The following is a 27,459-nucleotide window of genomic DNA, read 5'->3' on the forward strand; positions in this document are numbered from 1 at the left end:
CTATTCGTTTCGGTTTACTCCCGTTTTAAATCAATTTTATCATAAACATAAATCAAATTTGAAATGCATCTACTTTATACCCTTTTCTTCGAGTGTAAAATGGACAGAAGAGACCGTTAGTGCAAAAGTTTGCCCCCATACTCGTATAATCTTTTACACTCGCATTAAAAGCTCACTTTGAACAAGGGAGAAAAGTGGGTAGGGAAGTGGGTATGGGGCCAAACGTCACCATCACCATCACCTTCTGACATGCTCCACTCCAGTGGATGCAACACCCACCCAACCCCTTCCATCCTTCCTCCTTCGGCCCCCTCGTGCCACATTTTAACTGACAACTCAACTTTATATTGTCTGAAGTCGCAAGCTCGTGTTACGCCCACCTTAGACACTGCCTTCAACTTCAGTTCTCCAGCTCTTGCCTGGGTATGACTGTGGCTCTTTAATATACTTTTAGATACTTTTCATTCGGGTTTGAGATAGATAGAAAGAGACACACACACACACACACAGAGAGAGAGAGAGAGAGAGAGAGGGGGAGAGCAATTTAAGCTTAACTAGAGTTCAGCATTTTGGCTTCAGTCAAGCGTCAAAGCGTTTTCCAACGTTGCCCAAGTTGAATTTCGGATTCGGACCCAAAGCCAGAGCCCGTCGTCGTCTTCGTCGTCTTCAGGTTTTTTTTCTTTCTGTGTGCTGTTTGTTAGTAGGTCAGAAAGAAGTACGAGTATCTGCGGATCTTCTTTCTATATGTATATATACATATATACATACACGTTGGAAGTCTGTGTGTGTGTGTTAGTTGGTGTGTGATTGTTACTTTTACTCCAACACACAACAAAACACACAACGTGACTTTGTCTCTTTTACTGGGATATTTTATAGTTTTCTGTCAGTTTTTCTTTCGTTCTTCGTTTCGTTTCTCTTAGTGTTTCTGTGTTTGCTTTCATTTTTATATGCGATTTTAATGTTGGGTGAATGTCATGTTCTTCTGACTTTACTCTAACTGCTGCCACTGGTTTCTCATTTTATTAAAGATATATGTATAAAAAAGCACATTTGAAAAGGGGGGAAAACGAAGTGCAAAGAGTGTGGGCTATATCTAGGCACTAAGACATGTTTTTATATTTTTTTTTTCTATGCTCAGCTCTTGTCTCCTTTTATCATCTGTCTGACGAATTCTTTGAAGTCTTTAAATTGTCATGACACCTGACTTTTTTCCTACTCCAACTACTACATGTTTTAGTCTATTCGACATTCCAACCATCTTCAAAAACTTATTTTTATTTCTCAAGAATTTATTTATGACTTCTTTCCCAGAGAATTACATGTATAACAATTATAATTATTACCCAAATCTCAACTGAGCTCAAAGTAAAAACAAAAAAAACAACAAAAAAAACTAATCTGCATTCGAAAAAGGACTGAGAACCCGCAAGACCAAGAGGAAACAAAAAGCCAAATGAAGGATCGAGGTTAACTTTAAGTATGCCAAAATTTGTATACCCTTTCATAATGCAAGGAATTGAATGTAAAGTGATTAAGACAAGTTTAACAAGTCCTAGTTCCAAGGTCAACATTGCTCTTCGTCCTGTCCATTCAAAATCCAAATTTTAAGAAATTCCAAGATGGAAACAAAGAGAATTTTGGTTTTTCAATCATAGTTTAGTATAAACTACTATGTATAGTAATACATGCATACTTAAGACAGGCTCAAATTTCATTCCTCTCATCGAATTGTTGTTTACTTTTCTAATTTCAAGTAGATAATTCAAAATTAAGTTATCTTATTTTCAAATCGTGCAAAACTCGATTGAATTAAAACCTTTTAAAATTAAGTTTCATGGCAATGGATTTTACTTTGAAAGGGTATTCCACCAAAAATAAAAAAAAGAAAAAACCCTCCATTACAAATCAGAACTGCGGCAAAGTTGAAAAGCTCTAACGCTGTAATTATGCCTTCATTTGAGTAGATCACAAGAGAGGGCAGGAGGGGTAGGTGGAGGCCCCATTGGGAAGTGGGAGGGTGTATGGTTTAGCCGTTTGTTGGAGGGGCCTTTGATTGAAAGTTGAAAATGGGTTTGCGCCCACTTAGTTTCCACTTCGTTTGGGTCTCTCTCTCACTCTTTCTCACACTCGCTGAACGACTGGGCTAATGCCAAATTCACCAGCTGGGGCAATTTTCTAACAAAAATAAACAGAAATCGCTTTGTCAGTGAGCTAAATAAAAATTACGCACTCTCTAAAATTTGAAGTGGGAAACGACAATTGTGATACCCTCTTATAAAAGTGGGATCTGGCTACGTCTAAAATAAGGGAATCGATTTTAATAGATGGAATCAATGGAATCCATCTGTTTATGGCTATATAGGAATGACACTAATTCCCGATCGGGCAGCAAGTAAGATAGAGAAATTTGTCATAAATCTTTTAGTCTATATATCAATCTTTCTATCTATCTCTCCATCTTATTATTTATTATATTTATCCAACTATCTACATACAAAGAGGACTCTATGGATACTTCTTTCCATCTATCCATCTATATTTGGACTTAAATGCCCATCTATATACAAATCTACTCCAAATCTACCAGGAACGACATCATCTACTTATTTAAACATTTATCAATCTATTCATTGGGGAATATCTAGGAATAACTGACTTTGATGTTTAGCAAATAAATCTGCATTGCCAATTACGATAAATTTAGTTGAATTAATATACTCTCATTGTCTCTGGTATTGGGGACTACAGGGTATTATTGTAAAAGCCCCAAAACTCAATCCATTCTATTGTGAAAAATCATTATTTAATTTGCCGTGTTTTCTATGCTCTTTATTCTCTCGAATTGTTAATGGTTTTTGTTTGGCTTTTGTTGGTTGGTTTTGGATTTTATTGTTGGCTTGTTGTCTGGGTCTTGTAACGTAAATGTGCCAATGTTATTAACTTTTTCGGCTAATTATTTCAATTTGCTTTGCCTGTACAATTTTTTGGCTCTGACTCTGGCTTTGGCCTGGCCCGGCTTGGCCTGCATTGCCTCATTTCGGTTTAGTTGCAATTACATAAGCCAAGAAAGAAAAAAATATAAAAAAATTGAATCTGAATTGTATGTACCCCGCAAATTAAAGCATTATTAATAAATCCATCAACTTGTGTGTGTGTGTGTGTGTGTGAGTGTAGATGTATATGTTTTTTGTTGGTTTGATTATCTTGGGATTATGTTTAAGAACAAATAAATTTAAATTGCTCTTGGGGGCGCTCCATAGAGAGATAGTCATTAAATTTTGATTAGACGCCACTCGCAGTATGAACTAATTGCTGCGGAGTAGGCAGAGGTGGAGAGAGGAGGGAAACCGAGGGTGGCTAGTGGTGTTGAAGGCAAATTTATGCCTCAGTTTTATGGGCATATAAAAATGTTGCCGCTGTTAGTTGCCGCTGCTGCGGAAATGTTGCTGATAGTAACTAAAAGGAACAATCTTTGCTGCCCAAGCCCAAGTGTTTTATTGTAATAAAGTTGGCGCTCTCTTTCACTTTTTTGTTATATTTTACGTTTTCTCATTGCAAATTGCTTAATCAATTGTAAATTGTTCACTCGCATGTAAATGTCAATGTGACAGCTGCCGGCGGGAGCAACGGAAGTGAGCCGCCATTTAATATATGGAAAACTCAGAGAAAAATGAAAGTTTATATTAACTGCAGTGGCAGAAGAAGCAGCAGCAGCAACAACAGCAAAAGAGGCAAAAAGTTATAAAAAAAAATAAAGAGGAAAAACTGTGTCAATGTTGGTAATTACAAATTGCAATTAATAAATGAAAACTTAATGCAATAACCGAGTTGTAGTTGTTGTTGCATTGATTGAATAATTGCCTGAGTGATGGACAGACAGACTGAGTGACTAACTAACTAACTCACTGACTACTTATAAACAAGTATAATAAGCCTTAAGTCTATAACCCTGAACCACATTTTGTTCAGCCGAATTATAAGCATATGCTTATGTATACATACAATATTCACCTTGAATAGAAGCTGCTAGTAGCTCAGTTGGCTTTAGTTAGTTCAGGAGCGGATCTAGAGGAAGTGTGTGGGAGGTAGTGAATTATTGTGGTCACTTAAAGGTGCGGAATGGGCCTAAATTCAATAGAAATTTGTATAGTGTTTTAGTGATTTTCTCTATTTCTCTCCTTTCAAACTTTACACCTAAATCCGGCACTGATTTAGTTAGTCAGAGAGTTTATTAAACTAGTGGCTTGTGCTTACTAAAATGCGCAGTAACTGGCCAAGTTTCACTACCAATTAGCGCATCTATGCAAAACGAATGCCACACAAAAGTATCACCAAATGATGCATTAACCCATAAACACACGAATGTGTTTAAGTGTGTGGGTATCTGTGTGTGTGTGTGTGTGTGTGTGTGTCTTTTGAGGAAATTCTCACTAATTCGAAATGCTTATGCATGGATTCAATTTCAATTGCCGCATCTCAACTCAACTTTTCTCTAATTCTCATTCCATTCAAACTCATCACCCTTGGCACACACACTTCCTTTCACACACTCACAATAGTTTGGGCCCGTGTTTGTGTGTGTGTGTGTGTGTGTGTGTGTGAGTATGCCTAATTTGTTAATCAATCATTTTACATTGGAGCATTGTAGCCTGCACGTAACATTTGATCTTTTCTAGTTTTCTCCATCTCTTAGGGCTTTTGTCTTGGGTCATTGCCGCCGCCTCCATGGGAGGCACTTCACTCCATGAATGAAGAGACGCCAATCGACGAATGTAGTTGAAGTTTGTCCCTAGCATGGGGTCGACACTGCATCCACCCCATGGACGTAGCTGGCCAACCAGAAAGAGTGAGAGGGACGGGGGACCAAATGATGGCCAGATTGATTATTCCTCTCAATAGTTTACAATTTGAATAATTCGCTCGATGAGTTTAGTCAATTTTTCTTGGAAATTGCATTTGAAGTGCAATATGGTTTTTCGGAACCAAAGAATAAACATTTCATTTAATTGCTTTGCCCAATTTGTTTCCTAAAATCATCATACATTTTTTGTAAACAATATTTTGGCCAAGGTCTTTACGATTTCAAAGATATTTTTCTTTTATAAAATTTACTAAGATTTACAATTATTGTATTATTCGAAAGAGGAGATTTGGTTTTTGCAAATTTAATGGAAATAATAGATAAAGAAATTTTTTAAATAGTTCAAAATTTAATCAAAGTTTACTATAGGAAATTATAGTTTCTATAAAAAGACTTTATAGAATAATGAATAAATAATATCTTCTTCAAAAATTAAAATTGGAATCGTGGAACGTATTTTGTGGAACACAGTTTTCTTTAATCTTTTATAACAAACAAAATTCTGGTACTCATGGATGAATATATACTTATTTTACTTATTAAAATATGTATTAGGAAACATAGCTCCAGCTATTACAGTTATATATATATTTCACTTGCTCATAGGACTAGAAAATGTAATGTGCCGGTTAGACTCTAAAGGGATATTTCTGAATGTCCTGTTAGTTTCTAGTAAATGACATTTCTTAATTTTAATATGTCATGAAAAATCACTTAAATCTTAGACCAATGTGAAAGAAATTGTTATATTTTTGGATCAAAGCTGTTAAAAAAGCTGTGTTTATACAGATATGAATCGTTTACGAATCGTTTTCCAATCAGTTTCCAGTCAGTTCAAAGTTTACAATATTTATGAGATGAAGCATCAGCTAAGAAACAAAGTAAATCAAAGTAATTAAATAAATTTAGAAATAGAAGCAAGAACTGATATGACAAATCTATTTAAAGTTGAAAATGAGAAAACTTTCGATAGTTAAAGCAAACCTTTAGCCAAATCTAAAATTTTCTTCACTTTATTAAAACTGAATTAATTATTTCTCTGCTATGTATGTACATTGAATGGGATTTCATCTGTTGAATTACTACATTTAGTTACCAAGGAAATAAAATCTTATTTAATCAGTCAAAGAGAGCTTGAAGCTGCAGCTGGAAATTGATTAATATTGGTAACTCTGGTGACATTTCTTTACTCTTGTGAATCACTCTAACAACTAGAGATGGAAAATATTCAATTTTCATATTATTTAGTTACCAACTTCCTCTTGCCTCTGCCTTTTCCACACCCATAAGAGATGTATATTCATACTCATATATGAAAAAGTATGGGAATAAAGTTTTTATTGAAAGAACTTATTGTAATTCCATTTTATTTGATTTTGCTTCCCATCCAGCCTTCCATCCATCCATCCTCAGTTAGACAATATTTTCGTGTTTATTGTTATGAAACTCATCATTGAGTTTTACCTTTTTTGGTATTTTCTGCGAGCTCATTTCCGTGTCTCTATCTAAGTGTGACTGTGTGTGTTTTTGTATCTGTGTGACTGACTGACTGTCTGCCTGTCTGCCTGTCGGTCTCTCTCTCTGTATTTTTGGCATATGAACAATGATGCGCTAAAAAGATCTTATTTATCATGACATGACAACTGATGAAACATTAATGCTGCTGACAGAATCCGACTCCGACTCTGACTGTGACACGACCCTACACACACACACACACACACATTGATAGGGGTGGACCCCTCTGGGGATACCCTTTCGTTTCGCTCACACATTCGAAGAGTCTCTCTCTCTCGACTCGATTTGTATACATATATTTTTAATGGCATGTCATAAAAATCCTTGGAAATCCTCCACTTTTGCGCAACGCCCACCAAAAAAAAAAGAAGAAAATTGAGAAAAAAATAAACCAACCAAATTATTAAACATAAATTTCCGGCCTCTCTTATTTTTGGTCTTTTATGCACGTAATTTTCCAACAATTTATCATTTCTTTGCCCCCAAAACTTGTTTGGCCAAAAATTGCTTCGATGACACAAAAGACAGAGAGCAACGAACAAATAGTGTGAGAGAGTGAGACAAAGAGAGAGATGAAAAGACAGCTGTCTGCCTATAAATATTTTCAGCATCTCATTCCATCATCTAATTGTTGAAAGAGTCCTCGGCAAAACTAGCCGAAAAAGGGACCAAAAAGGGGTTTTTCCTTCTAAGGAAGTTGCCGCTTTGTGTTGTGTCCTCCTAATGAATTTACGCACACACACACACACACACACACACGCACACGTTTTCGCCTCGTGGCTGCTTCTGGTCTTTTGGTTGGGCATGGCATAAATTGTCCTTTTGCTGCGACAAATATTTTATGTCGTCTGGTCTGCATCTTACACTCTCCTCATTTCCCCCTCTCTCTCTGCCTTTCCTTTGCTTTTATTGTGCGCAAATTTTTGGCACATAAATCATTAAATTACAACAATTGCACACGAGCGAGGACAAAAGACTGCGAGAGAGAGAGAAAGAGAGAGCGAAGGACTCTCGGCTAGGAATTTTTACACGATGAAATAAAACATCTGGCAATTGGCAATGGGCAAGTGTCCTTGCCTCCGCCTGTCTCTCTGTTGGTCTCTGTGTGTGTAGGTTTTCCCAGCTGTAGACGAAACACCTGCTCAAACAAATTTTTGCCATTTTCCATTTACCATTTCCCATTTGGCATTTCAACGCTCATTTTCTTTATCGACCAAAAACACTAAAACACAAAACGACTGTTTATTTTTCGTTACAGATCCCCCTCGGAGCGTTCGGGGAAGGGATGTTGCGGGCAATGGTTTGCCGGGCCACCTCTGCGTGCCCTCATTGCCGTCGTAGCCTTGGGCGGTCTGGCTTGTGCTCTAGGCGGAGCTGCTTTAGGTGCCACCGGACTGGCTGGACCCACCAATTCCCATCTCACAGCCGCCCTGCTAATGATTGGTAAGTACAAAAAGCAAAAAAAATGAACAAGAGATTACGCAATCTCACAGAGAAAAAAAAAAGAAAAATGTCATTAAAATGGCAATGATGTTTGCACAATTCGTTTGTCATTGTGTTTCGTGGGGAGGGGAAGACTGTGAAAAAGTCACTTTTGACTATCTTCCTCTCTGTGTGTTTGCTTACAATTGTTACAATTATGTAGATATGGCAGTCGGGTCGGTCTTTGAAGGGGGGTTTTTCCCACCTCAACCTCACCTACAATGAGATAAGGAGGTTTGGAGGAGGTTCGGAGGAAAGTATCTGCTGACCCAGTTCGAAGAACAAACAAATTTGTAACCAGACAAGAAAAGTCTGTCAATATTGACAGAGCATTTAGTTCCGGCTATGATTTTTTTTCTCTTCCTCTCCCACACTCCCTCTTCCTCAACCTCTTTCTGTTTCTGTCTTTCTCTTCGCTTTTTTTTCTATCTCTGTTGCCAACCAACTGGGGAATGCTGTCAGTTAGATGATCAACAGGCTGCAGCTAGCTGACTCTGAGAGAAAGATAGTTTTCCATATTTAAAGTTCAAGTTGTGCAATTTCATTTTTGGTTTTGCTTTCCAAAAGACCAATTTGCTGCATAGTGAACTGTAGAGCATGTCCAATTGAGTTTACAAACGAGAAAAAGAAAAAGGGTCTCAGGCAGTTGCATAAGTTTTCGAACCAATTTACCCAACCAAATATATACTTTGTATTTAGTCACTTTCATGGTCCTCAGTTCAAGTGACTCTGTAATAATTGTTTTCGTTTTTAAGCAGCAAAGTTTTTTATTTGAAAAATGCCAAATGGAATATATGGAGAAGAATGATAAGAAAATGGTTATAATGGAACTCATAGTTATGTATATTTGCCATCTGTCTAATTGCTATATAGTAATAATTACTAAGTCTGTAAATTTCTGAATGAATCTATTAAAAAAGACATTAAAATAAATAAAGCAGAGTATGACCCACAATTAGCGATGTTTATTTTACAATTCTTAGAAGCGGTTATGCAAAATTTTACAATTATTCATTGACTATTCATTCATAAGCTTCTTATTTGCATCCCAGTATATAATTAGACTTAAATACTGATATTTAATATAAACTTAATAGCTCAATTGCTAATCAAAAAGCTTTGAAAAACAATAAAAGTATCTAAAATTTGCAATCCCATAAAAATAATATCGTTGGCAGCAATGACATTGCGTTTAGAAATGCAAAGACATTTGGATTAGATGCTTAGTGTCTTCAGAGAGAGTCCTTTAAACAGAGCCCAGTTTAATTTTAGTATAACTTTAGAATGGCAAGTCGTTTTTAAGCTTTAGGACTTAGAAATTTTGATATTTGTTAGATAATATAAGGACACATACATTTTTTTTGGCAACATAATCAGACCTTCATCTATTTTTAATGCGAACAATCAAAATCAAAAAAATTCACCTCACTAAATAGTATAGAAATTTGTTAATTTATGAGATTCTATAATTATAAACAAGATTTGCCAGCTGAATTGCATTTTCTAGGGCAAAATGTGTCAAGATGCAATGTAATAAGAAAAACCTCTGTTGTCTTAACCTCTAAGACATGAATAATGTTTATCAATGAACTATTTTAGCCAGACATCTTGGCATTGGATTTTATTTTTAAACCGCCAAGACAAAAGTTTATGCAATCGTTTGCATTGTGCTCGAAAACTGAAAAAGAATTTATGTGTGGCGCTTCATTCATAAACTGTTTCATAATAGCTGAAAAAGTTTCGATTCAGTTTCTCACATGTCTCTCTGATGAATGACTCATTTGCTTACATTCCCCTATCAGTCAGCACAAAGTTTAATTTAGAGAACGACTCCCACTCCCACCCACAATTAAGCCAAGTTAGCTGAGGGCACGTAAAATGCGGGGCCAAGAGACTTTGCGGCACTGAACTAAACAAATGCACCGACAATTATGCCACTGATGGGTGGGGAGGAGAGCTAAATTAGGCTTATTATTGGGAGGGGGACAGAGGCCCATTTTTGCATTATGTATGCCAAGTCTAATCAATTGTGCGGGGCGTTTAGTTTGAGCACTCGAAGCGTGACATTGCGCCATTTTCAGTGGCAATTACCAAAAAAAAACAACACAAACACAAGACGATGCGAACAATAAAACACTAAATGAGGGAACAATGTTACACCGATATTTGTATACCCTTTTTTGTGCGTAGAAAAAATTCCTTGAAACTTTAGAAATATATATTTCGAATTATTTATGTTTTGTCTTCGAGAAATCCAACCTGGACATATAACTCTTCATAGTCTCAGCTAACTTTTTGATTGGTAACTTGTCATGAATATCAGAAATTATAAAAAATGTAACCAAATAGATAAGCCAGAATCAATTAAACTAAAGGCAGTCAGTTTTATTCTATATTTTGAAAAATGGTCTGAGACAAAGCTATTTGAAGTTCGATTAATAATTCTCATAATTGTCTAAAAACTGACCGAGCTGGAGATAATTTACTTAAGCTTTTACTTTATATCGATAAACTCCAAACAGGGAATCCTTATACATAGGTTCTAGAACAAATGATACAGTCAAGACTTCGGATAAACATGTATCAATACCAAGTCATAATATATCTCAACCATTTGAAATCTGAAACTTTTCTAGTTCACTTGCTAATATACCCCATTTTTGATGTTAGAGTATGGAAAAAATGCTCAGTGTAACAGCATTTTACATAATTTAATGGCAATCAAGGCAGTCAGCCAAATAGGAGTAGAAGACGAGAGGGGACAAGACGAAAGGCAATGCGACGCGTATGTGGCATATAATAGAGATGATGACTTGTCGAGGTCTTCACCGTGCGGCGGTCTGAGGTCTTTGGTCTTTTGAGGCTTTTGTCAAATGTCACAACAAACGCACAAATTGTGAGCGCAAATTGCTCATGAAAACTGAAAATGAAAATGAATTTCGCTATAGTCATAATAAAATTGTCTTCTGTTAAGTGTCGTGTGTGTGTGTGTGTGTGTGTGTGTGTGTGTCGAGGCCTCTGTTTGAAGCATTGTTTGAAAAATTTGCCATGATGACACGCTCCACTGATAGACAACTCCTTCTGGTTTTCATTTTTTTTCGACTGTAGTTTTTCCCTGGTTTTTGAAAAGAAAGTGAAAGTCTGTTTTTTATTTTTTTTGGCCTGGGACTGGGATGATTAGACTCTGGCTGTTGCCTGCTGCCAGCCTGCTGTCTGACTTGTCTCTAAGTGAGTTGGTAATTGCCCTGACACGCCCACTCAGGCCAGCTTTGACGGCTAATTAAATTTGCCATTGTTCAACAGGCCAAAATATGAGGAGATTCCCCCGACTCTCCAGCTCCAGCTCCAATGCCAATTTAGCTAACCATTAATTGGGAGAGGGGGAAGCGAGAGGAGCAGCAAGCGCAATTTTCTGTATAACTCTGGCATTAAATCTTTTCCATTTCTCTTTTCTTTCTTGTTGCAGGAGTTGGCGTTGTTTTGGTCACAGTGAGTGGAGCTGCCTGGCGGATGACAGCGCCGGGTGGCCAAAGTTGCCTTGGTCTTGGAACGAGTGTCGATCTGGGTCGCTGCGGACGCCGCCCCTGCAGTCGCGGTGGTGGGGCACCGCATGGTCTACTCTATCCCGAGTTTCAACATCGACCACCGCCGCCCTCGTATCAGGCCAGCATGCAGGAATATCGACTCAGGTAAGGATATGCTCGAATGAACATAATTTACCAAAGGACAGACGAGAGACCCTCTCCCTCTCTCTCTCTCTCTCTCGCTCTCTGAAGTTGGACACCATTACTCGCCGTTTTTTGCGGTTCGCGGTTAGCATGTCCTTGCGCAATTAATTGCATTATGTATAATTATGCAAAAGCATTTTGCTGTACCTTTTTAACCACCTTTTCCACCCTTTCTCTCTGTTACTCACACATTTATCGCTTTTTTTGTTTCATTTGGCAGACTTTTGCTCTTGGACCGCGATCGTCAGAATGGCGTGGTGCGTGGCAATTCACCACCGCCCACTTATCGATCTCATGCCGGCAGCCTGCTGAGGTAAGTACTTCCGTTTCCGTTCCGTTCCATTCCATTTCCACTCTCACTCACGGACCCGTTCTACTTGTGAGTTATTTGCAAAGTTTGGCGCCAGCAAACCACAAAATGTTTACAGCCAACCGAACCAACCGTCACGACCGTCCGACCGACCCAGTTGAAGCCAGTTTTTCGGCTTTTTGTGGTTGACTTGCCTCATGCAGCATCAGCAAAAGGCGGCAACAGCAACGGCAACGGCAACGGCATTGACGTCGACGTCGGCGGTTTGGCTTTGTGCGGTTTTTGGGGGTGTCAACATTGACACATAGCTTTTGCCAGGGGTTGGCCCCAATCCACCCCACCCAACTCTTAGTTCTTCCCTCTCACCCTCTCTATCTCTCTCTCTCTCTCTCTCTCTTTCTGTTTTTTATGGCACAAAACTTTCAGCTGCATAAATATTGTTTCAAATCGATTCCAAACCTAAATTTATATAACAGTTTTCTATTTAATTATGTCCTAAAAATGGAGCTAGGAGAGATGCGGGTCTTTAGCAATTTGCAAGATAATTTAAGGCACCAGGCACAAGTCGGCACAAGTTTTATGCGTTAATTAGAAAAGTTAATTCTTTTATGGCCTAGAACCAGAAATGGTCTAAGTTGTGTCTAGGGGTCTCTCGTATGCAGTCATTTTATTATCAGTGGAAGAAGTCTCTTAATGTCTCGCCATAATAGGCAAAAACCACCCTCGGCTTAGACTTTCAATGGAACAACCAAACATTTGTTCCCTCAAAATGTTAATATTGTTTAAAAGGAAACTGTTAAGAATTGCTATTTCAATTGGTAATAATTTCCATTTCAAAAGATTTTATTTTCAAACCATTTTCTCTAGACTGTGTATTGATAAGCTGCTCCAAAAAGACTTTAAAGATGTCTCAAATTTAGAAAAGATTTCAATTAGGTCTATAAGAAAGAAAACTATTTCTAATAAAATGTGTATTTTCTGTGGTTTCCAATATAAGACTTTTCAAAATAAGTTCTTTCAGCTTTCGAAGCTTTTCTATTCCTGAAAAAAACCATTCAATCATTTGGTAGAAATTTTATATTGGAATCTGATCTTAGTATAATTCGGATTAAAACATAAGAAACACTAAAAGTTTTCGACTTTACTTTTCTCATCCTAATTATTAAATTTCATCCTCATTATTCTTGAACTAAGCGAAAAGGCTTTACTTATCCAGACGGACAGAACAATCTTGCTATATCGAATTGTGTTACCCTGAACCAACCGCAATTCGCTCCTGGTCTGCGGCAGATAATTATCCTCATTTTTATTATGATTGTTATGAAGTTTTGGTTAATGTCAGAAGAACTGAAAACTGTGAAGAGGAACGAGAAATTTTAGCATTTTACATCAGAAATTCCCTTTTTGACTTCAGGTCTTTTTTTTTTACTTAGCTAGAAATGCATTTGACAAATAAGTTTGCCACTAATGACACACACTCACACACACACATTTGAATACACACATAAATTTTGTATAATGTGTAATGGAAATGAAAAACCAACCAAAAAACAAGAGCAAAAACAACAAAAATTCCACTGCTTTCGCCTCAACTTTTGCTTTCATTTTTGTCCTTTTTTTTGAGCGGGGGGGCTTGCGGGGGGGGATGGGTTAACCACATACTTACTTAGTGGCGAGAGACAGAGAAACAGAGAGCGGAAGAGGAAATGGTGAGGAGGAAGTATGTCAAAAAGTAAAACTTATGCAAAGTGTGTGGCAAGAAATCACAGCATACTTTTAGGCTGCCTCCGCTTTGGCATCAGCTTCAGCTTCAGCTTCGACTATATGCGCCGGGCACATATATTCAAATGATGTAAGCAGAAATAACAAAGATTTCTGTGAAATTTTGCAAAATATTTACACACACGCGTGCTCTTACACATTTTGCCAGGCTGCCAGCCTGAGAGGCTGCCTGCCTGCATAACAAGCAGCAGCCCGGACAGGAGCAGCAACTACGTGTGAGCTGTTAGCCAAGTCAATTAAACAAACAAAAGCCTGTCTGAGAGAAAGTGAGCGAGTGGCTGGGAAAATTGCCTGTTATGACACAGCATAGATAACACACACACACACACACACATTCTCACATAGGCCAAGTTACTTCTTGGACAGGATGTCCAACTCAGATTGGGGGGAGGAAGGAGTGAACTGGAAGAGATTACTTATTTTCCTGTTTCCTTTTTGGCTTGGGCATTGAGTCTTTGTCGGAACAATTAAATGCAATTTTACATACTTCAAATTGCTTTATACAATTTTCGCAAAATTCTGAATTTTTCAAAAATCTCCCTCAAGCCACGCCTACTTGTATCACTGTGCAGATGGGCGTATGAGTGTTGACTTTTTAGCTAACCCTCTCTCTGTCTCTTTGGAGGTCGTAGTAGGTGAAGTGTGAATTGTGTTTGTGATTTGCAAGCCGCCCCGGCCAGAAGCTAGACTGAATGACTGACAGCAAGGACACACACTCACACACACACACAGAAGTGAAGAGAAAGGCCCAAAAGGCAGACATGGCAACAATAGCCAAAGCAGCTTTTGTCATTTAAATTGACAAGGCACGAAAAGGTCTTTTCTGCCACTGCAGCAAATAATTGAAGACTCTTTGCCAATTAGATTTTCTCTACCTGCTATACACACCTAAAATTTCTCACAGTGTACTTATGCAAAACGTGATTTTCTTATATGACCAAGAGGGAAACTACAAGAACAAACCATTGAATTGACTTTGTCTCATGTAAATAATTTCTACATTTTGTTTCTCTTTCTGTTTCAGAGCACCTTTGACCACTTTGCGCTCGGGTATGTCCAGTAATGGGGCAGGTGGCACTATTAGCTCCAGCATGGGCGGTTCCGAGTACAGTCTGCCGCCCAGTTATCGCTCACGGAATGCCACGCCCAATGCCAACACAATGTGCAGTGAGCGTAATATCGAGACAGCGCCATCGGGTCGTCTGTTGGCCAACGAGGATGTCCATTTGCCATCAGAGCCAACTATGGCCGAGCAATTGCAACAGCAGCAGCAGCAGCAACAACAACAGTCATCAAACACATTGCTAACATCGGCCATTGTGGAAATTGAGTCGAGTAATCGCGGTCGTCAGGTTGTCGATGCGTCAGTGGAAACGACTCCAACAGCAAAATCAAAAGGCAAAGGCAAGAGCAAAGACCTGGTTACCATTGTGACCATATCCCAGGCAGACTCCTCAACCAACAACAACAGCAACAGCCAAATGCAGTCAACTGGATTAACGCAGACGCATCCACCTGGCCAGGTGGTGGCCAGTGCACTCGATCAGATCGATATATTGGCGCACCTGTAACTCCCAACTCCAACTGAGACTTCAAAATGTTCTTCAAATGATTTTGAGTTCTTTTAAGCAATTATCTTCTTTTTTTTCTCTCTCTTTACAAAAACACTTGTTAACCCAAAGGTATTTATTTAAACAAAAAACTAAAAAGGAAAATTAAACTGAAAGTGGATATATACATATATCTCTGCTCCTACATATATATATACATATATAAATTGTCAGATGATTTAGCTTTTAAGATGTTTGTTGTACTTGAATGTGTTGAATTTATTTTTGATAGGCCTAAGCAAACAGCTTAGCGTAGTTAAGACAAATTCTAGATAACTATCAATTAATATTAATATTGAAAACAAAAACAAATTAAAATTGATAAAAAGTATTAATATATTCCAAAAAACAACAAAAATACTAAAAAAAAAAGAATTCATAAATAAAACATATTTCACTCTCCCAAAATTGCAAGTAGAACTAAAAAACTAAAACTCTGAACTTTTGTAAATAACAAAACGAACAAATTTTTCGAACGCATTTCTAGCTTTGATTTAAGTGTAGAAATCCCCAAGAGGAAAAAATATTCATCTATATAGAAGTATATAGGTTTATAATGAAATGATGCATGTGTGTGTGTAGGTATCTACTGGATATATGTATACCATACAATAATCTATACATATATCCATGTAAATTCGCAACGGAACGCTACGGTGACAAATTATTTTGCGCGCATATTTGGTATGGGAATGAAAGTTATATCAATTTTCCAAAAATTTGATATCAATGCACTTTCGATATCCGAATGCGTTTCAAAGCAAATTAAAAACAAAAAGCAAAAAACAAAATAAATCAAAAAAACAAAAGAATAATAAGTAGTTAAACCTATAATAAATGTAATTACGAACAAATTGCGAATGTGTGTTATCATTATGCATAAGTACAATACCATAAAATTAATATTAATAATATTATAAATAATAATAATAAAAAATAATAGTTATACTAACTGCAAACTCCTTGCCTGGGGAGTGCATAAAATAAACTAAAGGAACAAACAAAGAAAACAAATAAAACAAATGAAAATCGTTAAAAAATGCCACAAAACTTAGTGCATTGTGTTGTTTTTTCTTTGGACAAGGAAGCAGTAAGCCATATTTTTAGATTAGTCTCTCATAAATGGTTAAAGAACATTTTAGGACTTCTATATCAATCAGTGAGGATAAATAGGGACTTTACAAGTCCAAAAAAGAGAAAGAGTGCTTATAACTCTGTCATTTTAATGACGATTGGGATATCTTTTGCTCAGCTGAAAGTCCTTCTCCATGCATATCGATTGACATCATCGGGTCCTGGAATGTCTTTTGAGTAGCTGAGAAAAAGGACGTTTTTGGAATATTGCATGTCCTGCATTCTTAGATGACACCAACTTTTTTTGATGTCAATCTGTAGAGCTCGTCAAGGACATTTTAGGAAACCATTTCTTTTTGTCCTGCGACAGGATTTGTGGTGTCTAGAGCTAAAAAACGAAAAAAGGATAATTTTCTCAATGCCATATCTCCGCAGGACATTAGTCGAATTCGACAAGACACACTTTTTTGGGTTTTCCAGGAGCAGGACTATCGATCTGCATTCAAGGATTTTCAATATCCTTCAATAAATATTGCTCCAATTTTTGTAAGGGGGTTGCTCAGAAAAATGGCCAAAAAGCGCAATAAACACATAAATGTCCTTATAACTCAGTCAATTGAAGGACGAACAGGACGTCCTTTTGTCAGATTGTAGGCCTCAAGGATCCGCTTCGACTGACAGTGACAGATCCTGGAAAGTCCTGCAGGATACTGAGATAAAAGGACTTCTCTGTTTGACGAAAAATTGCAAATATCTCGCGAGTCCTGTGAAGGATCAGGACGAAAGTGGAGTCACAAAACTCCAATCATCAAGGTCTATCTCCGGTAGAAAGGACATCTCAGTAGTCCAGTGGAGACCTGAGATATTAAGGATTTTATGGTTTTGGTCCAGTTTTTTGGATACTTGGGTCAATTTGGGACTTAGGAAAAATTACAAACGAAAAACAGAAACTTACTGTTGTTCTTGGATTTGTTGTAGTTATTGTTGTTGTCGCTTTTGTTGTTGGTTTTGTTGTTGGTTTTGTTGTAGTAGTTGTTGTTGTTGTAATTGTAGTAGATGTTGTTCAACAACAACAAGAACAACAATAACAACAATTACAACAACAACAACAACAGTAACAACAACAACAACAACAACAACAACAACAACAACAACAACAACAACAACAACAACAACAACTATCGTCCTTTAAATTACAAAGTAAAATAAAATGAAGTAAGTAAGTCGTCTCGCCGACTTGGGTATACCATACACCAGGTGAAACAAATATTTAAAATTTCGAAAACCAAATGTATGTCTACTAAATTGTTTTAACATGCCTCATACCATTTGCTATCTCGCTCACTCTACAAACACACAAGCACTCTAGCGCCGCCACTAGCCAACGGCCAATTCTGCCCTTATGGATCGCGTAGCAAAATACGTTCATACGTATATTTTGTATGTTTCTAGTCCGATTTCAATCAAATTTGGTAGTTTGATAGAAATAGATAAGATTTATTAGTCTGCCAAATTTGATCGCGATGGTCAAAAAATTGCAAAAGCTAATCGGTTTTTTCTAAATTATGGAGGCGGAAGTGGGCGTGGCAACATATTAAAATATATGTGTTCTGCGCGCATACTAAGCCAATATACATACTAAATTTGGTGACTTTAGCTTTGTTAGTTTTCGAGAAAATCAGTTTTGTTTAATTTTCGGGGGCGGAAATGGGCGTGGCATAATTTTTAAATAGTCAATATCTGCGCGTCTATTAAGCTAACTTACATACCAAATTTAATGTCGGTAGCTGTCATAGTTTTTAAGAAAATCAGAGTTATGTAAATTCCGGGGGCGGAAGGGGGCGTGGCAAAAAGTTGGAACAATTATTTTCTGCGCGCTAACTAAACGAGTATATAAACCAAATTTGATGTTTCTATCTGCTATACTTTTTAAGAAAAACAGTTTTATGTAAATTCTGGGGGCGGAAGGGGGCGTGGCAAAAATTTGAAACAAACTCGATAAGCGTACATACTACACGAGACTGCATACCAAATTTGGTGGCTCTAGCTCTTATAGTCTCCGAGATCTAGGTGTTCATACGGACGGACGGACAGACGGACATGGCTAGATCGACTCAGTTTTTGATCCTGATCAAGAATATATATACTTTGTGGGGTCGGAGATGCTTCCTTCTGCCTGTTACATACATTTTGGCGACTTTAATATACCATTTCACCCTATGGGTGTATGGTATAAAGACTTGTAATTTTTGTAAGTCCCAAATTGACCCAAGTAACCAAAAAACTAGACCAAAACCATAAAATCCTTAATATCTCAGCTCTCCACTGGACGACTGAAATGTCCTTTGCACCGGAGATAGACCTTGATTGTTGGAGTTTTATGACACCACTTTTGTCCTGATCCTTGACAGGACTCGCGAGATATTTGCTACTTTTCCTCAAAAAGAAAAGTCTTTTTATCTCAGTTTCCTGAAGGACTTCCCAGGATCTGCAAGTGCTAGTCGAAAGGAACCATTAAGGCCAATCTGACAAAAAGATCGTCCTGTTCGTCCTTCAATTGACCGAGTTATAAGGACATTTATGTGTTTTTTTGCGATTTTTGGCCATTTTTCTGAGCAACCCCTTACAAAAATTCGAGCAATATTTATTGAAGGATATTGAAAATCCTTGAATGCAGATCGATAGTCCTGCTCCTGGAAAATCCAAAAAAGGGTGTCCTGTCGAATTCAACTAATGTCCTGCGGAGATATGGCATCGAGAAAATTATCCTTTTTTCGTTTTTTAGCTCTAGACACCACAAATCCTGACGCAGGACAAAAAGACATGGTTTTCTAAGATGTCCTTGACGAGCTCTACAGATGGGCAACAAAAAAAGTTGGGGTCATCTAAGGATGCAGAACTTGCAATATTCCAAAAACGTATTTTTTCTCAGCTACTCAAAAGACATTCCAGGACCCGATGATGTCAATCGATATGCATGGACAAGGACTTTCAGCTGAGCAAAAGATATCCCAATCGTCCTTAAAATGACAGAGTTATGAGCACTCTTTCTCTTTTTTGGACATGTAATTTTTTCCAAGTCCCAAATTGAACCAAGAAGCCAAAAAACTAGACCAAAACCATAAAATACCTAATATCTCAGCTCATGCAATTTTTTTAAACGGAATTCGAAAATCTTTGATTGCAGATCGATAATCCTGATCCTTCAGCAGTAAAAAATTAACGTCATGTCAAAATCGGTTAATATCCTGCATGGATAAAATTTTCCCTATTTCGACTTTTACCTCTATTTTCCGTATTTCCTGCCGCAGGAACAAGAAAATAGTTGGATTTGGGATGTTCGCGACAATCTTTTATGACTGACATTAAAAATGTGAAACCATTTTTGGAGTTTTCATTATGATTATGTCAGAAAGGTGGTCGTTTTTGGTTATTTTTTCACCTAATCAGGAAAATATTTCGAGAAATGGCTTCACTTCTGCGTTGAAAAAAATATATACATATACATATAGGTATGTACATTGACAAGGGTATAAGAACAGAATTCTCTGCACTGGCAGTGGCCTGAAGAGAGAAGTTGGTACATTGCCAGCACATATCCTGCTTAATCTAGCGTTAATTTTGTTGCCTACATCAGGGCGACCCGTCTGGCCGACCACTTGTGGTGGGGTTTTTGTAAGTGGGTCCCAACGATTAACACCACAAGTAAAAATGTGAGGCCAACACACAAATTGACACCTTATTCCATTGGCCGACAACAAAATAAATGGCAACAAAAAGAGAAGGAAAAAACAACGAAAGAATAAAATGAAAAACGAGAAGAAAAAAAGAAAACAAAAACCAAGAACAACAAACGACAAAATGAAACAACAAAAATCGGTTGAGCATGAAATTGCGGACAAAATGCGTGTATGTCTTAGTATGTGAGGGCGAAAGCAAGACTATTGCATTCTTTTAGGCAGACAAAAGAAGTGCTATGCGGAAAAAGATAGAAAGTGATGACAAGATATGATGAACCTATAATGAATTTTTCAATGTCTTTCTTTAAAAGATTCTGAACAATTGTGAGATATAACAGAAGATAATCTTAAGAAGAAGAACATACATAGTTAAGTTTCCAAGAAGATAAAGTCGATTCATTTACCTCAGTTCGAAACATCTCTTAAAGAGTCGAACATTTTTGCTTAGCTCATGTTGCTGCGGTGACCAAACAACTGTTGCTCTTGTGGTCGGGCATCTGTTGCTGTTGGCAACACGCAATTGCTGTTTGGATGCTCATTAACTGTTGCCAAGGTATGTTGCAATTTTAATGAGCAAATGTGGCTGCAGTGCCTAATGATTATGTCTTACAAATCAATACTACAGAATCAAAATCACACTCGAGTGCAAATATTTATGGCCACTAGCGTATGTTTCATGTGGTTTAAGTTGTAAGTTGAGTATTTTACTAGATCTCGATAAAAGCTTAAGTATAAGTATTTATACAAATATGTTACTTTAAATGAAAGACTTTAGTTGAACGCGAAAAAGATATTAAAATTGATTTATTTATCTCTTCGTGTGTGTGTATGTTGGCAAATTTAATAATCGATTTCTAAAACGTTTTCTCAATGTCAGTTTTTAAATGTACAACATAAAATATTACAAATAGGTTTAAAAATTGTTCACTCTCACTTTCTTCGATGCGTAACGAGAATTCATACGATCGATCCCAGTTGCGCTTTTTGTAGTTGATTGGGGTTTCGGTAGGTTTTTTCTTTTCAACTAGGCAATTTACTAGAATTCAGAATAGTTTTTTTTTTCGTTTATGCTTCTTGAATAAATAAAATAAAATAAAATAATTATAATAATAAGTTGATATACATTGTAAGCGATTATGTATTGGTAATAGAGGCAATAATTTTCACTCTTGAGTGTGTTTGCTGTGTAATTTCATTTTCGATTTCGTGTCGTTTGCAATATTCAGTGTTTTTTTTTTTCTTTCATTTCTTTTAAAATTAGGATAACATTTTTTGTTTGTGAAATAATAATTAATAATTAAAGTAATTGCATTAATAATTAAATATTTAATTGCAATTCAGTTGCTGTTGCTGTTGATTTGATTGATTGATTGATTGATTGATTGCTTGTTTGTTTGCTTGGTAGATTAGTGTGCGTGATCCCTGAAGTCGAACATGGTCGGATGTTTGTGTTTTCGGAGGGGGGTTGAGGAGGGTCTGTAGGACGATAGTTTCTTGGTGTGGGCTCTTAACGCGCATGATTCTTGCAGAAAGGACGTCCGCCCTTGTTGTAGAAGCTCTGACCCTCCAAATTCTGTTTGCAGAACTGTAAAAAAGCACGAAATAAAAACATTAGTCAATTGTTTTATTTCTAGATGGGATTTCTAGGTGGACTCACAGTGCAATTGAAGCATTGGCTATGATAATTGTGGTTCAAGGCCTCAACCCATCTATCGCCGGCTTCAACGGGGAAACCGCAAGCAAAGCATTTGGTGGTGAAGAGCTCATTCCAATCGGCCTCACAGTACGCATTGCCATCTTCGAGGAAGAATGGCCTATTGCCAAAGATCTTGCCGCATTGGCCGCAAGTGAAGCATTCCGGATGGAAATGCTTGCCAATGGCATTCAGGCAATCGCCCTAAAAAGGAAAAATGACATATGTAAATATCTTTTCTCTCCCTTGGAGGGTTTTTTTTTTAGGTAAACTCACCTTGATCTTGCCCGCACACTTGCTGCATTGTGGGGCCAGATACTTTTCGAAACAATATTCGCAATAGAGATCGCCCTTCTCCTCAACAAATCCGATGTCCTGCAAAGGACGACGGCAGTTGCCGTTCACGCAAATGAAATGATCTGGGCACCAGATGCGACCCAAGGCCGTAATGAAGGGGCCCCTAAAGAAAATGAAATAAAATCAGATTAGTCCATGCAATTAACTATGAAGGAGTCTAACAAACAGTCTTTAGAGGGGATTAATCTGGAGGCTACTTACGATGTGATCTCCTTATTGCACTGACAGCAAATGGGAAGCTTACCCTCTTTGAGCAACTGACTTACAGCCTTCTCATTGTCCTCCGACATGGTGGGCTGACTCTCACATTGCGGCCCCAGAGCCTTGACCGAGACACTAAAGTTGGGTTTGCTTTGTGTGGCCTCTTTGGTGGTTGGTTCTATGTAAGATCTGCGATCGGCGGCATGTGTGGCTCCTGGGGTACGTCTCAGATTGTTTCTAAAGGCCACTGGCTCAGGTGTGGCTTTGCCATTATCACAAATATCGAGTATCTTGCTCATGGGATGCTGCATGGGCAATTCGGCCGTTAGAGTCTGTTCCACTGTCGCCTGTCGTCCGACTTGAGGCTGAGCCTTCTGTTGGCCCTTTAGTTCATTCACTTCCCCTTGCTTTTGACTGGGCACAGCCACAACAGTTTGTAACGCTGCTGGCTGGGTGGGATCCAAGTTCTTAAAGTCGTCGAGGTCCAAGCGCTTACGCACAACCATGGGACTCTTGCAGAGATTGGAACTGCTATTGCTGCGAAGACTTAGTGAGCTGCCAGCATGGGAGAGGGGTCCCCCACCATTATTGTTGGCCAGGCGAGCTTCCAACATGTTGTTTATGATTTTGCCAGCTTCCTGCATAAAGGCATTGGTCTTTTCGCCCATATTGATTTTGCCTATCGACTCGGTTAGGAGGGCAGTGGCATCTCCCTCGTCGGTGGCTTGTAAGTCAGTTGCCGGCTTAGGGGCATGTGGAAGCGTGAGCGTTTGAGCTTGTGGGTTAGTGGGCTTAGGCGCAACTGCAACAACATGGAATAGAAACGCAAGGCAAACGGGTTTAAGGGTTAGTTCGGAACAAAAACATGCAGCAAATAGACCCAATGAGGTCCTTGGGGGTTAAGAACTCTTATAACTAGGATAACAATCATAAAGAACAACAACTAACAACGGGCAAACTCTCTTTTATTTCTTCACCTGATCTGCACATTGCAGCTATTACACAAGGGGATACGCACTCCGGGTCCGGCTGCCTTGTTGAGAATACCACGTCCGCGCTTGGGAGCCGAGGTGGCACCAAAGGCTCCATTTTTACCACCACCTACAGAAGTATCGGTTACGTTAGAATTCAAATTCAAATCGCTTAGATTTGGCGGAAAAACAGCTGGAGCTGTTGATGATGTTGATGGCGGCGTGGCAGTTGCAGCAGCTATTATAGACTTGGTCACTGGCGCTACAGTTGGACCTGGAGCTGGAGCTGGAGCTGGAGCTGTGATGGAAGCGATGGATGGCCGATTGGCCAGATTAGGTTTGTTGTTGTTGTTATTGCCAGTGATGCTATTGCTTCTAAAAGCTGAGCACGCCTGATTATTAGTTGTGGTAGTAATAGCAGAAGCTTTGGTTAGAATCGATGATGACGCTGCCGCTGATCTTGATGACGATGATGTGGCTATGGCAGATGTTGATGTTAGCGAGGAGGTCGATTGAAAGGCAGACTTTTGCTGCTGTTGCTGTTGTTGTTGTTGTTGTAGCTGTTGCTGTTGCTGTTGAAGGAAACCGGGCGGCGGTCCGAGTAGCTTGTTGGCGGCGCCAGCTCCCACAGGAGCATAGCCAGGCACTATGGACTCTGCGGTGGCCGGTTTAAGGGGAAATTTGCTATCGAAAGTCGGTGAACGTAATTGAGGGAAATTGCTTTCGGCCATGGCCGAGGCGCGAGCACTTATCGATTGTGATTGACTGGTCAGACTTGAAATTACCTGTTCCAAACCCGAGAGCCGTCTGGCCTGATTGGCTACATATCCGGTCTTGCCGTAGGACGAACGACGTTCCGTGGATTCCGATTGTCCTGATTGACTAACCGTTTGAGTTTGGGATCCCGTGCGTATCTCAATTGTCTTGGCACTCTGGGTACGCTCAAACTCTTCGGTTACCTTGCGGCGTCTTTCAATCTGTGTATTGCCCACTTGGGTCTTGGTCTGACTTTGCATTTGAGATTGTTGCTGCTGTTGAAACTGTGAGGATTGCTCACGTTGCTGTACATTTAGATTGCCAATGCGACGCTCTGTAAGTGTCTCCGGCTGATGACTGTAGCTCTGGCTGCCCGATTGAGAGCTCTGCTCGGAGTGGGCCAACAATTGTCCCTGGTAGCTCTGTCCCGTGGTGATGGAGCCAGTTTGTAGACGTGGCCCCGATCCGACTGCCAGCAGTGTGGACTCTGGCTCCTTCATGCGTGGCGCACGAATGGTTGACAAGGGATTCGGTGGTGGGCCCGGAGCCGGCGAACGGACGCGATCTGGGAAAGGAGATGCTGCTAATAGTTGTTGCTCATAGGTACGGGCATGCGTGGCCTCACACTCTTCGAAGCACAACTTCTCGGGCGTCTGATAGAATGGTATTATCGGAGCCGGCTTGTTGATTAGCGACGGTGTGAAGGGTCTAGTCGGCGTCTGCGATTGATCGGGACGATCGTATTCATCTAGCGATTGAAAAGCCATAGTTACTGGACCCGAACGATCCTCCACTATGATGGGCACCGAAGGCTTTGGCAATGGCAATGGCGATGGTCTAACAGCCGCCGCCGCAGCCGTTGGTCCCGCTCCTGCACTAACAGACGAGACCTTTGTCTGTGCTATGGGTCTATGTACAATGGGATCGGCAGAGGTGGTGCCTGTGCTTGCAATGGTCTCGGCCTTGGGTGTATCAACAAAAGCCAGTGGCACATTGTCGCGCAACTCCTGCGGCTCCGGGGTGCGTATGGGACTCTGGGTGGGCAGCACTGTCCAATTGCGCTGATATTTGGGTATGGTGTCCGCTTTGTGAAGGCCGGATTGTACGGGTTTGCCTTGCTTGAGATGGCTAAGCGGGGATGGCGGCGGAAAGAGAACCTCTGAATGCTCCAATTCATCGGCCGTCTCCTCGATAAGCTCTGTAGTATTTAAAGCAGTCAGGCCGTAAGCGGAGGAGGTATGGGAGGATTTCGCCGAACTCTGGGCTACATAAGCTGAGGTGGTGGTGGCATTAGTGGTGGTGGATTGTTGGGCTATGGAAGAGGAGTTAAAGGTAGCAGATGCTTTGGTAGAGATTTCACTCGCTCGGCGTGTGTTTTGTTCAATGATTTGTTGTTGTTGTTGTTGAGTCTCTTGCTGAGACTGGGACTGAGCTGAACGCTGCAGCTCCTCTTCCTTCTTTTGGAAGTAGTCGAGACGCTTCTGATTACGCTCTTGGGCCTTGCAGTATTTCTGGTATTCCAGGTCGGTCTGTTCGCGGGACAGGGAGGCAATGGAAGCGCGCGGTGTTGTCGATGTGGATGGGGCTGTGGAAGCAGAGGAGGTTAGCGGTTCACGAGACGGCTGGAATGCTTGCATGGCCGCAAATGCCGAGGACTTGCGTTTCTGCTTTGGATCCGTGATATAGTATTCCACAGATTGTGGTGGTTCCGGCCGTATACCGAGTTCCTCCTCATGATCGAGCACCTGAAATTCATGTTTTTTCAATTCCTTTTGCTTTTGCTCCTCATCGACACGTTGGGTGGCATTCTCGGGATTTAGAGGAGTGTAACCGCGATCGGGAGCAATGCATAGGGCGTCGCCCATGCTAAGGTGCTCTTTGGGTGTAGGCAGGTCAATCAGATGAATAGGTACATCCCGATCAAAGTGACCTTCAAAAGGACGTTCGGGTGCCGTTGTCAAAGCACTGACAAATGGTGACTTTGGTCGGTAATCCTCCCGCATATAGGGTTTCATGTCGATGGGTGGCGGCATATAGGGTTCTGTCTCCTCGGGCAGGGGTATGCCTTGATCGGCGGGTGGGGCAAAGCGCAATTCAAACTCGGGTGCTGTGACCATAGCCTGACTTAGACGACTGCCACGTGGCGGTGACTCACGCAAAGACAATGGCGGCGCCTCATAAACAGGTTCTGGAGGGGGAGCAGGAGCAGGAGCAGGAACAGGAGCAGGAGCCGGACGAAGGGCTTCTTCTTCAGCGGCCCTTGCCTCAAATTCATCATCGCAGGGCTTGGGAAAGGGACATTCGACCAAATGAAAGGGCACCTCTGGCGCTGTGGTCAGCACACGAATCATGGGATTTATCCACTCTTTGGGACTTGGATTGGGTATCCTAGTCGGTGGAATTTGGCGCACTGGCGCAATTTCAAACTTAATCTCTGGCGTTGGCTGGAACATGCGCTCACTCTCGAGTATCTGGCATCGATGCTCAATGATCAGGCCATCACGATCCTCTTCAGCTAACTCTTCGGTTGCTGTGAGCATCAGTTCCGCCTCGGCCGAGGATTCGGGTATGGTCTCCAGCTCAGTGGCTATCTTGGGAAGCTCCTTGATCTCGGGTTCATCGTTAAAGACCACATGACGAGCGTTGGGGGGTGGAGCTGGAACTGGTGTGGGAACAGGACTGGGTGTCACTTCCCTTACCAAATCAATTAGTTTATACGTGCTCAATGGGGCTGATAATGAATCCACACATTCTTGGGCACTACGCCGACCCGAAGCATATTCCTGTACATCCTGCATGCTACCGTAATCCAATTGATAGTCGAATTCGGATCCCGACTGCTCTTGCATTTGATAGGCCTGCACTTGGGCGGCATACATGCGTTGATATTCCTCCGACGTAGTCGTTGTGGTGGTCGATGTGGAGGTATAGCTATCCGAACTGGATTCCTGCTCTGTCACCCGCAAATTCTGATTGGTCAACTGAGGAGCCGAATAGCTTTGCCACTGAGGCACTTGACTCTGTGCCTGTATCTGCGCCTGTGCATGTGGTTGGCACTGCGGCTGTGGATCGAGGCGCGCAGTGGCACTGCCCGGTGGCAATGGTGGTACTTCTTGTACAGGATTTGCCACCACAATATGTTGAGTTTCCGGTGGTGCTATATAGAGTGGAGCTGCCGTGGGAGCTGCATGACTATCGTCTTGAGGCGGCGGCCAGGTAAAGCTAGAACCGCGCAACGAACGGCGACTGGCGGCCATGGCCACCTCAATGTCCTCCTCGTAGCATTCCTCAGCATATTGCGGCTGCAAGCCTTCCTCTTCCTCCGTTTCTAATGGTCAGTATTTTGGGTTCAGTTTTAGGATAAGCGTGGTTA

At 40.1% G+C, this 27,459-nt stretch overlaps 2 protein-coding genes across 11 annotated transcripts in view; one reads left to right on the plus strand and one right to left on the minus strand.

Moving 5' to 3' along the window:
* The window catches only part of LOC6639650, a 52,403-nt gene extending 36,989 nt beyond the window's left edge, over positions 1-15,414 (plus strand). Inside the window, exons 4-7 of the mRNA XM_023181889.2 lie at positions 7,641-7,825; positions 11,331-11,553; positions 11,813-11,905; positions 14,709-15,414. Coding sequence (XP_023037657.2) covers positions 7,641-7,825; positions 11,331-11,553; positions 11,813-11,905; positions 14,709-15,255 — 1,048 coding nt within the window. The 3' untranslated portion in view covers positions 15,256-15,414. The remainder of the gene's footprint in view (positions 1-7,640; positions 7,826-11,330; positions 11,554-11,812; positions 11,906-14,708) is intronic.
* A 6,040-nt stretch (positions 15,415-21,454) lies between these two features.
* Positions 21,455-27,459, minus strand: part of LOC6639657 (PDZ and LIM domain protein Zasp) — a 51,912-nt gene continuing 45,907 nt past the window's right edge. For 2 of the 10 annotated variants that reach the window (XM_015178973.3, XM_023181814.2), the window contains 4 exons: positions 23,337-27,414; positions 22,078-22,261; positions 21,766-22,005; positions 21,455-21,693 (listed from right to left, as the gene is read on the minus strand). In XM_015178973.3, the coding sequence (XP_015034459.1) occupies positions 21,616-21,693; positions 21,766-22,005; positions 22,078-22,261; positions 23,337-27,414 (4,580 nt within the window). In that variant the 3' untranslated portion in view covers positions 21,455-21,615. Of the gene's footprint in view, positions 21,694-21,765; positions 22,006-22,077; positions 22,262-22,359; positions 23,162-23,336; positions 27,415-27,459 lie in introns of all 10 variants that reach the window. The other 8 variants (XM_023181819.2, XM_023181821.2, XM_023181820.2 and 5 more) reach the window with 6 other exon arrangements.

The sequence above is a fragment of the Drosophila willistoni genome (genome assembly GCF_018902025.1).
Source record: "Drosophila willistoni isolate 14030-0811.24 chromosome 2L unlocalized genomic scaffold, UCI_dwil_1.1 Seg196, whole genome shotgun sequence".
Lineage (NCBI taxonomy): Eukaryota > Metazoa > Arthropoda > Insecta > Diptera > Drosophilidae > Drosophila > Drosophila willistoni.